Here is a 12557-nt window from a genome sequence, read left to right as displayed (position 1 = left end):
CAGTTACAGACATAAAATCAGATGAAATCAGATTGCACAGTTTTTGTCTTCAAAAACAAACAGCACCTTAGTCTACATGTTTTAACTTAAGTAAATGATTATGAGAATTGAGAATGATGATCCATGATATATTTAATTAAAAGATATTGAAAAATCTATAAACTCTTGTTAATTAAATATGTACATATTCTAATCGTGCATTATTTCAAATTTATATTTCCTAATTAACCGTTGTTAAAGTACAACGATTTTTTCTAGCTTCACCACCACTTGTTTCATACTAATCTTGAATCTACGGTAGCTAGCGGAGGCACCACAATAATAATGCCTTCATTGCCGCTAGACATCAAAACGCCTAGTCATTACGGTTATGGGCCTCATCTAAAGGTTTGGGATAGCCTTGATTCACTCATCTAAAGGTTTGGGGGGTTGCTTGGATGTTGGATTCCTAGGTAATATTAGTGTTTAGGGTTTGCTTACAGCTAGCAGCTCCTTTATGCGTTTTCTTATATGATTTTTAGACTTCAGATAATTAGAGTTAAATTTGTGTTTGACAAAAGAATTTTGAGGCCCTTCACCTTTGCCCCGGACCAAAAGATAAAATATAATCGTTTATGAGATTGGAGGAACCCTAATTGTGTACACAAAATCACTCCAAAAATAGTACAACACTCTCAAAATCACTCCAAAAATGGTGAACACCAGATCCAGATCCAAAACCCTTAAAACCAGTTTCTCGAAGGCTTCTATTGAGGATTCCGATAATCAATCTGGAGCATTGATTGATTCCAACGAAGATCTTTTATCCGACATCCTTGCCCGGCTCCTGTTACCTCCATCCTTCGTTTCAAATCCGTATCTAAACCATGGCGATTGTTTTTGAGTAACAGTAATTTTACCCGATGGCATGATAAGCTTTCAAAATCCCCTGGTATTTTTGCTTGCAATATATATATGTTCCGTTTGATGTTGAAAACCAAAGCCCTCTTGGGTTTCATGTTATTAGTTTCTACTTACCTCGTCGTCGTGGTGTTAGAATCTTGCATTCGTGTAATGGGTTGCTACTTTGCAAATTTTATGTATTTAATCCCACCACCAAGCAACTTGCAATCATCCCGTCGGTTATAGGAGACCCGGAAACCATCTGTTTTATGGCTCTAGTGTTTCATCCAACAGATTGTGCTCAATACAAAGTTGTTTGTATTCGTGCTTTAGGACCTCGTGGAGAGTTTTATCAGATTCAAATCTACTCGTCCCTATCAGAGAAATGGAAGATTTCTATCAAAATGGAATTTGCCGTGCGCCATCCCATCTTCTGCCAAGGGGTTTACTGGAATGGAGCTGTTTATTGGGCTCCCTTTTATCGCGATTTCTTGTACTTTACAATAGATGATGAAAAGTTGCATACGCTACCTTTGCCGGAGGGTTTGATGTCTTCTCATGTATCGGCAATGTATCTTGGGGAATCTAGAGGTCATCTACATTTAATATTACACACGAATCGTCAAGAAAATAGTCAGTGCCTGAATGTGTACGAGATGTTGTGTGATCATTCGGGGTGGTTTGTCAAGCATGAGCTACAACTTGATAAACTTCCGGGTGCTTTTCCGTTTATGTTTTCTTTGCTAAGTTGGAAAGGTTTTAAAGTCATTGATGTGGTTAGAGGTGATAAGGAAGAAGATACATTTGTTGTGCTGAAAGTTCGAGGAAATATTATAACATACAATGTTCATGACAAGAGTTCTAAACAGATATATATTCTTCCCAGCAACTTCTTTGAATCTTTTAGTTATAGTGGCTGCTTTTATGGAGCTCCCCCATGTTTTCATCGATACACCGAAACCTTAACATCCTTCTAAGACAGTTAGGTTTGTTTTATTTTTCTGTTATTAAGGTCCTTGAGTTTGTGCTTAAAAATAGTAGTCTATAAATTATTCAATTTATGTGTCACCTATTATCAATCTGCTTTTGTTTGTACAGCAAACTGTTTATACAACGCTATAATATTTAAACAACGTACGTAAATATAAATAATACATCCAACTACTGCCACCCGCTGCTTCATATTCAATTGCTTAACCTATTTCAAAACACACATCCAAACAATCCTTGAGAAGATGAGTTTATATCAAATTGTCTCACTTGTAACCTTTTGTACTTTAATTCAGAATACACTGGAAGGATTACTACATGTCCTTGTTTTCTTGCTGCATTGAACTGTGAAGCCGCTTACCTTATCCAGAACATAAATTGAGGATCAAACTGGAAGGATAAGTTATTGAGACATGGAAAGTCATTTACTTGCAAAACTTTATTTTGACTTAATTAGAATCGCGTATCTGGCGCCTGTTAGTTTGTGCTTATGCATGCATGCTCTGTTTATTGAGAATTGGAAAGTAATTTACTTGGGATTTATTATTTAAATCGGTCATCTAGTCGGTGTTTTCTTATACAACCAAATGCACTTTTTTTATTTCAAACCAATCAAAGCAATTATCTGCAGTTTCGAACTTCTGTTTTCTATTCCCATGTTGGTTTGCAGCCCTAATGAATCAGTAACTGCACTAAATCGAGCCGCACACATAACGGGAATCTTAACTAGTGTTCACAAGCTCACTTCCCTTGTCATCAAACTGTTGTTTTCTATTCTCATGTCGGCAGCCCTAATGAATCAGTAACTGCACCTTAATCTAGATGCATACATGCAAATCTTAACTACTGTTTTCTAGTTCACTTCTCTTGTAAATAGACTGCACATGATTAGGGGGCCTTAACGGCCTTGTAACCAATGGAAGAATTATTCATTAAGTTTAGTATGTACTAGTACCGTTAAAAATCTTCTTCAATCCACACTACTACAACTTGGGTACTTGAATTGAAAGTGATATATCAAGTTAACTGGCCAGTGTTTGAACTTGTTGGACAAAAACAAAAAGTTTATCTAAAAAATCAACAGACAACTGCTGTGAATTTATTAACAAACCTGCTTGTTTGAGAAGTCTATGCCCGGCGTTTAATAAAATGAATCATACAATCCAGTACTTCAATTATGTTAAAGTAATATCAAAGAGTTAATTGAATATTGAGGGGGGGGGGGGGGGGGGGAACTAAAATGAAAGAAACAGACTGCAAAAACATTTGATTTCATTTTCATTTGCGTTCTCGATCTTTGAGGCAAAGGAGTGAAGGACAGGTTATTTTATTTTGCTTGTTTATTAATTATATAATTTTGTTATTTTTAATCAAATATATAATTATCCCAAATTTAGCATAAAGACTGTTAATGTATGTAAAAGAAGCTATTAGTAGTCATTAAGAGCTTTAAACATGAATACTATTTAACTTATTGTTATACATTTGTAACTTTTAGGGAACATGGGCACACGGAGGAAGCCGAATCTCCATTAAGGATCGAGTACCAACCGATGAGGGGCTGTCACCTTAAATTTAACCAAATTGGTAGGGGTGAAACTGATGTAGCTTCAACATGGAGAATATGTTCCAACCAGTCACAACACATAATCATACATGTTAAGTTTACTGATTCGGTTTCGTGAAACTGAAATTCTTGGAGATTTCCTATGGATCTTCCAACAATGTTTCAGATTAATTCGTGATATAGTGAGCGTAAATCACTATAATCACTAGGATCTTGGATCGTGTTAAATGTAAAATCGTAGAGAGAAAAAGACGAAGGTTAAAGAGAGAAAGTGCCAAAAGAACTATGGTGTCCAAGTGTCCCAGAACCCATGGTCCTAGGTTTTTATTAGATGAACCAAAATGACATTGGGCCATACAATGATTAAAAGAAATCTAATACATAAGCATATTATATTTAGCTCTACACGGTTTTCTTGTTTTCTACTCAATTCTCTTACAATCATTTACTGTAGGTCCTATACGGATCAAACAACACAACGACTAGTATACCTGGATTAATCTCAACACTAGCTAGCAAAAATCACTAGTGAGGAACCGAGATCGATTCTTGTTTGGTTTGTTTATTGGCCGAAGAGGAAAGAAAGAGAGTGTGAGAGGAGTGTTGGTAGATAAGGATAAGGTTTAGATTATTTGCAAAATGTTAGTTTTGCATGAGGATACTTCACCCTATATAGGTTGAAGTATCTCATGCAAGTTTCATAATTACTTGGGCCCAAATGGGCTTGTTTTCATGGCCTATAGCCTAAACATACAAAGAAAATAAACCGACTATCTAACTAAAATGAACGCTTACATTTCGAGTAAATACAAAAGACTAATATACAAATCGGGATACTACAATCTCCCTCTAGTCTTTAGTATTTAATCTGTTAGCCCCTTTCTTTAGCCTGTCTCGTACTTGAAGCCGTTTTCGCAGTTATATAGTTGATTATTAACAAGGTAACGTACAAACTTGTTGAATTTCTCATCTAGATTATCATTCCTGTCGTGTCGGACGTCATCGACAGTAGCCAGCGGTGAGTTGTAGAATTTCAGTAGGTCTTCTTTGTAGATCGCCACAAGCTCGTGTTCGTTAAAGAAGGAAGTGCATGTCTTCACATTGTATAATCACTTCACATGTATCACTGTCAAATTCCCAACAAATGAAACGCTTGAACAAGTTGGGGATGAAAGGTTCTCCATGATAAATCAGTGTCCAATCCTTGTGAGTCTTGTACCGCCACATTCTATTCTTCTTGCCAGTGGCGGGATTAATTTCTATTGGATGACGAAAGGCCTTACCCTTGTTGAGCTTGAAGTTAGGGTAATCCCTTTTCCATCCCTTGCTTATGAACTAGTTGAACCATCCCCTCATCTCCTTTTTAGTCACATAATGGCCCACTATTCTTCTGACGGAGTTCATGTCGAGCTCAGAGAGTGTATGCATGTTAGTGATATGCATGTAGATGATATCTCTATTGGCTCGATGTAGAGCCCATGTTTTGCTGCTTGGGTGACATATGTAGTATACTATCAATGAGTCATCGAGATAAGGGTATGGTCAGTTTCTCACGTTTGCTTGGTCGGTGATGAAGTAAGACTTCTTTTGAACTTCTATCAAGGGTTTCACATCTTAACACTGATCTTCCTTCCTCCTCTAACTTTGCTCAAAATCTTAGGATGGAGCTAGAGTCAAGTGTGAACCGTGCTTTGATTGAATGCGAGGTTCTTGGTTCACGTGTCAGTTTGTTGGAGGGTGATTCCACTTCTTCAAGGAATGTGGGCACCCTAATCGGTGAAAATGTGGAGCTCAGATCGATGATTGAGCGGTTAGAGGCAGAGATCAAAGAGCAAAAGGGCATCAGCAATGATCAGGACTTAATCAACGAAGGTCTTGTGAATCGTTATCTTGCTGTAACTGATGAGTGATGATGATGTTGAGGACTTGAGAAAACGTCTTATGGAGACATTTATAGGATGGGTACATGGTGGATAACAAAGCATTGAGAAAACCAACAAGAAATGGTATGCTCTTGCTAACCTTGTGTTGATGCTAGAAGGGTTGGAGCTCAAAGCAATGTAAATGGGATTGTGTTTGGATCCTCGAAGAAGGGGCAAGTGGTAGCTGTGTTGGTAATGAACCAATTACGGTTGTTGGAACCATAGTGAGCATAAATGTTTTTGGTACTACTGCTGCTAGTACTAGTCAAGTCAAGTCAGGTCAGGTCAGTACCATGAAATCTGCACTTGTTGTAGCTACTTCAGTTATACAAATGATTTCTCTAGCTGGAGAGAACGTAGTTCAAGAAGATGATGGTGACGAGTTTGATGATGATGTGTGTAATGATGATGACTCTGATGATGATGTTGAGGGTTATGATGAAGGTGATGATCCTCATGACAGTTATGATGAGCCGCGTAATGGTAGCGGTGATGGTAAAAATGATGATGATGGTGGTGATGGGCTACTGGTGGAAATAAGGCGAGTCAACAACAACCTGAGGACTCACCCAGGGTTGCGTCTAAAGATATTTCCAGAAAGTTAGAGATGCGGATGCTGCTCTGGAGGCCGAGATTTCCACTGTTTTTAATGTTGATGATATTTTAGGTACCGACTCTATCGTTCAAGAAGCCGTGGAACAAGAAAAAGATGATAGAATCAACTACTCTTTGAACCCAGACACTCAGGTTCGTTATGAGACTGTAGTGGCTCTTGCTTAGACTGACGCTACTGCTGCTGAATCATCTCAAGCTCCGAGACGACGAAATAAAAAGTCCTATTCAATCAACAACCGAGCAAGCATTCAAGACCGTATATATCCCCACCTGGATGACTCTCCAATCGTCTACTGCAAATGGCACCCCAGCAGTGAAACATGGGCCATTGGACGATCCAATAGAGATCTTACCTATATTCGTTTGACTATTATGCATACTTCGTCCGAACTTGACATGAATTATTTCAGACGAATCATAGGCCACTACGTGACAGTGAAGGAGCTCAAGGGATGGTTTCACCGGTTTCTGAGCTAGCAGTGGAAGAAGGATTACCCTGACTTCAAGTTCAACAAGGGTAAGTCCTTCCGTAACCCAATGGAGAATGATCCACTCACATGAAATAAAAAGAAGATGTGGCGCGATACAAGACTTACAAGGAAGGGAGAGTAATCTATCATGGTGAAACATTTTGCCCAACTTGTTCGAGCGCTTCATCCATTGGGATTTTGACATAAGTGTTCATCCACTGTGAAGACATGCACCACCTCCGCTTCTTTGATGAACATGAGCTTGCAACGCTCAACAAGTAAAATCTTTTGAAGCTATACAACTCCCCATTGGGTGCATTTGCAGACGTCCAATGCAACAAGACCGATGAAATAGTTTAAAAGTTCAACAAGTTTGTACACTATCTTGTTGACAATCACGTATTCAACTGCGAGGACGGATTTGACTATGGGAGACAAGAGCTAACAGACTAAATACTAACGACTAGAGGGATATTGTAGGGCCCGTTTTGTAGATTAGTCTTTTGTATTTACTTGATCTATTCATGATGTATACTAGTTAGCTTGTTGGTTTCTTTATTGTATGTTTGTGTAGGTCCCAAAACGACCATCCAAACGGTTTTGCTCTCGATAAACGTGTCGAGACGGGTGCGGTAAATCAAACGACCGAACATAAATAATAAACATAAAGATAAAGTATGAATGATCTCGTTGTTGGTTAAAAGATAGGATATATTAAACTAGAACTGACCCACCCAAGGTGAGGTCCCCTTGGGTGGTGATTTACAACATACAACACACACAAATGACAAATAAAGTCATATATATAGCCAAATACAAACATTCTAGAAGCGTAATCCCGTTGAAGCTAAACTCGTGCACCGAAGCTCTCGTCTCGTATCCGGATTTCGCGCCACTTCAGTTATTAACTTGACCATAATATATTTAACGAGTTTCGTAATTTGATATCGAAAGTCACTAAAATTGGCCTTACAATCACCCCCCTTGACTTATGATATCAATAACTTTATTGAACCATGTCTCGCATCTTCACGAATCAACCCGACAAAGCCGAAGCGTCTTCAATCACCCCCTCAAGGTATGATCCACCGGAGACAATGATCAAATGAACAAAGCTTGTTATTTTTTCGTTAAATCCAAATTCGTATCCAATTTGTTCAAGGTTCCTCAACTTCTCGAACGCCTCGAAAATAAAATAGAAATAACATGCTTTGAACATGGTCCAAAAATGACGAAAACCGATCAAATTTGACTTTCTTCAGTTTGGTCAACCTCAAAAAAAATTATTTCGGCTTGAACCGGCTCAAAAAGCTTAGACAAAATGGATAAAATTAGTGGGCTCACAAATTTGATAAAAAATCCATCCCAAACCATAATCCACTTTATTTAAACCAAAACAAACCCAAGCCTAGTTGCATTCCAAGTCCAAGTCCAAGACCATTTTCTATTTTCTCCATCCATATTAGGACACAAACACATGATGAAACAAGAATCTTAAGTTGCAGCCATCAACCGCCATTCCAGCTACCGGAAAAACTACCTTAGGCCACATTGCCGGAAAAACGGCCTCCGGCCGGCTACCACCGACAGCTGTTGCCGTCGTTGTCGTCCATCAAACCAAATCAATAGCGGCCACCATCTACTTTTCAAACTCCACTGCCGGAAAAAACGGTTTCTAGCCAACGGCGCCAGAAAGCCGCGGCCCAACCACGGCCAACAACCGTCGCCATCTCCTTCCATATCACACCAAAAACTCCTATCACCAGCAGACCCATCGCGATCGGAAAAAATAAAAGCCGCCGGAAAAACGAGTCGCCGGGAAACACGGCTTATGGCCACCTCCATCTTCTACCATCCATCGCAGACCCCTATTGTCACCGAGAAAACGAATCCGGTGACTAACTAGGGTTCCGGCGCTGCTTGCCGGAAACCAACGTACGCCGGAGCCGCTGTCATGTTATTTCTTCTTCACCTCCATAGCCACCGGCCACCACTGTCTTCACTTCTCTTCTTCCTTTTCTTTCTTGCCATCGCCGGAAAACCGTTAGATTCTCTGTTCCATTTTGATGGCCGGAATCACCAGATAACAAGAATCGGTGACATACACCATCTCACCAGAGACCTTTCTGAACAACCACCATTGTAAATATCATAATACTCAACAACAAATCCAACCCGGAAATAGACATCACCCTTTAAAACCGTGAAACTCCCAGATCTAGAAAGACAAACTTCAAGCACGATTATTTCCAAACTTTATTTTCAAAACTTCAATGGGTTTTAAGGTCTCAGTTCGGGTAATATCGGAAATAAAACCTGAATATCAAGAGCAAAGTTGAATCATAAGATTCGATCCGCTCTGATACCAATTGTAGCTCCCAAAACGACCATCCGAACGGTTTTGCTCTCGATAAACGTGTCGAGACGGGTGCGGTAAATTAAACGATCCGAACATAAATAATAAACATAAAGATAAAATATGAATGGTCTCGTTGTCAGTTAAAATATTGGATATATTAAACTAGAACCGACCCTCCCAATGTGAGTTTCTCTTGGCTGGTGATTTACAACATACAACACACACTAATGACAAATAAAGTCATATATATAGCCAAATACAAACATTCTAGAAGCCTAATCCCGTTAAAGCTAAACTCGTGCACCGAAGCTCTCATCTCGTATCCGGATTTCGCGCCACTTCAATTATTAACTTAACAATAATATATTTAACGGGTTTCGTAATTTGATATCGAAAATCACTAAAATTGGCCTTACAGTTTGGGCTCGAGGCCTTGTAATGTTGAGCCCATTGGGCCGTGTATAATGAAAGAGTGCATGATATGCTCCCACCTATGTAAGGTGAAGCATACTCATGCACAAAATAACCCTTTGCAAAAGTTATATCTTATCCTTTCACCTACCACTCTTCTCTCCCCCTCAACCTTTCTACATCCGGTAATAACCCAACGCCACAAGGTCCGAGGTTTTGGTTAACCACTAGTGATTGCCGCTAGCTAAGTAATCCAGATTGATCCAAGAACTCTAGTTATTTGTTGTTTGATCCGTTCTTAGGACCTGCAAAACTATAATTAATAATTTAGTTAGTCTACATGCTTTAACTTAAGTAAATGATTATGAGAATTGAGAATGATGATCCATGAAATATTTAATTAAAAGACGTTGACAAATCTATAAACTCTTGTTAATTAATTATGTACATATTCTAATTGTGCATTATTTCAAATTTATATTTCCTAATTAACCTTTGTTATAGTATAACGATTTGCTTTAGCTTCGCCATCACTTGTTTTACACCAATCTTGAATCTGCGGTAGCTTGCGGAGGCACCGAATAATAATGCCTTCATTGCCGCTAGACATCAAAACGGCTTGTCATTACGGTTATGGGCCTCAATTTTGGTATTGAAACAACCATTGACACAGATTTTTAGAAACTGCTACTACATATCTTTATCTTTATTTAATCATACAGTATTTATTTATTATTATTGTTTTTATCTTTCTTTCATTTAGACTCACAATTAAACATATGGTAAATGAATAACGAGTTCCAGATTTCATCCTCATTTTGCCGGAATACGATAATGCAATTTGAAGAAGCTTGTATCTTTGCAGGAGTGGTGAGAAATTTAATTAAATAAAGATGTCAACTCAAGTTGGCAAAATGAGGTCAATTTTCAAAGAATGTGAAGTACAAAAACATGATTCATAAAACATCTGAAGATTTCATTCTTGTGGCACATGGAAAATGGCTTGGTTCTCAAGTTTTCATTCTTGCAAGAGACCGAAGGCCGGTTTGGGGTAGCCTTGATTCACTCTCTTAAAGTTTTATGTTTGGTTATTATTTGCAAGAGAGTTTGCTTACAGCTAGCAGCTCCTTTATACGTTTTCTTAATATGCTTGTTGACTTTTGATAATTAGAGTTAAATTCGTTTTTAATAATGTTGTTGAGATACTATGTTTTTAATAGCCTACTACAAAAGAATTTTGAGGCCTTTCACCTTTGCCCCGGCCCAAAAGATAAAATATAATATGTTTTTAATAGCCTACTACAAAAGAATTTGAAACCCTAATTATGTACACAAAATCACTACAAAAATGGTGAACACCAGATCTAGATCCAGATCCAAAACCCTAAAAACCAGCTTCTCGCAGGCTTCTATTGAGGATTCCGATAATCAATCTGGAGCATTGATTGATTCCAACAAAGATCTTTTAACCGAAATCATTGTCCGGCTCCCTGTTACCTCCATCCTTCGTTTCAAATCCGTATCTAAACCGTGGCGATTGTTTTTGAGTAACAGTAATTTCACCCGCTGGCATGATAAGCTTTCAAAATCCCCTGGTATATTTGCTGGCAATATATATGTTCCGTTTGATGTTGAAAACCAAAGTCCCCTTGGGTTTCATGTTCTTAATTTCTACTTTCCTCGTCGTCGTGGTGTTAGAATCTTGCAATCGTGTAACGGCTTGCTACTTTGCTGTAGCAATTGGCGGAACAGTGACTCTCGTAAATATTATGTATTTAATCCCACCACCAAGCAACTAGCAATCATCCCGTCGGTTATAGGAGACCCGAAAACCATCTGTTTTATGGCTTTAGCGTTTCATCTAACAGATTGTGCTCAATACAAAGTTGTTTGTATTCGTGCTTTGGAACCTCGTGGAGAGTTGTATCAGGTACAAATCTACTCGTCTGTATCAGAGAAATGGAAGATTTCTATCGAATCCTTTTCCGCGCATGGACCTGTTTTCCGCCAAGGGGTTTACTGGAATGGAGCTGTTTATTGGGCTCCCTTTTATCGCGATTTCTTGTACTTTAAAATAGATGATGAAAAGTTGCATACGTTACCTCTGCCAGAGGGTTTGATGCCTTCCCTAGTATCGACAATGTATCTTGGGGAATCTAGAGGTCATCTACATTTAATATTACACACGGCTCTTCATAAAAATAGTCGGTGCCTGAATGTGTACGAGATGTTGTGTGATCATTCGGGGTGGTTTGTCAAGTATGAGCTACAACTTGACGAACTTTCAGATTCTTTTCCGTTTTTGTTTTCTTTGGTAAGTTGCAATCAATTTAAAGTCATTGATGTGGTTAGAGGTGATAAGGAAGAAGATACATTTGCTGTGCTGAAAGTTCAAGGAAAGATTATAACATACAATGTTCATGACAAGAGTTTTAAACAGATATTTACTCTTCCCAGCAACTTCTCACAATCTAATTTTGAATATAGTGGCGGCTTTTATGGAGCTATCTCATGTTTTCATCGATACACTGAAACCTTAACATCCTTCTAAGACAGGTACTTATGTTTTATTTTTCTTTTATTAAGGTTTTTGAGTGTGTTTAAAAATAGTTGTCTATAAATTATTCAATTTATGTGTCACCTATTTTCAATCTGCTTTGGTTTGTACAACAAACTATTTATACATAACCAAACGCTATAATATTTAAACAACGTAAATATAAATAATGCATCCAAACACTGTCACCCGCTGCTTCATATTCAATTGCTTGATTTTGATTATTAAATAAATATCGCTTAACCTATTTCAAAACACAGATCCAAACAGTCATTTAGAAGATGAGTTTATATCAAATTGTCTCACTTGTAACCTTTTGTACTTTAATTCAGATTCACTGGAAGGATTATTACAAGTCCTTGTTTTTGTGCTGCATTGAATTGTGAAGCCGCTTACCTTATCCAGAACATAACTTGAGGATCAAACTGGAAGGATAAGTTATTGAGATATGGAAACTCATTTACTTGCAAAATTTTATTTTGACTTAATTATAATCGCGTATCTGGCGCCTGTTAGTTTGTGTTTATGCATGTATGCTCTGTTTATCGAGAATTGGAAAGTAATTTACTTGGGATTTAGTATTTAAATCGATCATCTAGTCATCGTTTTCTTATACAACCAAATGCACTTTTTTATTTCAAACCAATCAAAGCAATTATCTACAGTTTCGAACTTCTGTTTTCTATTCCCGTGTTGGTTTGCAGCCCTAATGAATCAGTAACTGCACTAAATCGAGATGCACACATAACAGGAATCTTAACTAGTGTTCACTAGCTCACATCCG

At 38.1% G+C, this 12557-nt stretch overlaps 1 protein-coding gene and 1 pseudogene across 1 annotated transcript; both read left to right on the top strand.

Moving 5' to 3' along the window:
* Nucleotides 1-202: 202 nt before the first annotated feature.
* LOC143532732 (F-box protein At5g07610-like) lies at nucleotides 203-1859 on the top strand (annotated as a pseudogene).
* Nucleotides 1860-10554: 8695 nt separating this feature from the next.
* Nucleotides 10555-12169, top strand: LOC143532717 (F-box protein At5g07610-like). The gene has a single exon (XM_077027689.1). It carries the CDS (start codon nucleotides 10565-10567, stop codon nucleotides 11765-11767), a length of 1203 nt encoding a protein of 400 aa, XP_076883804.1. The 5' UTR covers nucleotides 10555-10564; the 3' UTR covers nucleotides 11768-12169.
* The last annotated feature ends 388 nt before the right edge of the window (nucleotides 12170-12557 follow it).

The sequence above is a fragment of the Bidens hawaiensis genome, unplaced genomic scaffold, assembly GCF_021521415.1.
Source record: "Bidens hawaiensis isolate Kalapana, Puna unplaced genomic scaffold, B.hawaiensis_p1.1 tig00009541_1, whole genome shotgun sequence".
NCBI classification, from domain to species: Eukaryota; Viridiplantae; Streptophyta; class Magnoliopsida; order Asterales; family Asteraceae; genus Bidens; species Bidens hawaiensis.
This window is presented reverse-complemented; position numbering and strand designations above follow the sequence as displayed.

Coding starts and splice junctions, on each gene's coding strand:
- LOC143532717 (XM_077027689.1), top strand. CDS start 10,565: ATGGTGAACACCAGATCTAGATCCAGATCCAAAACCCTAAAAACCAGC.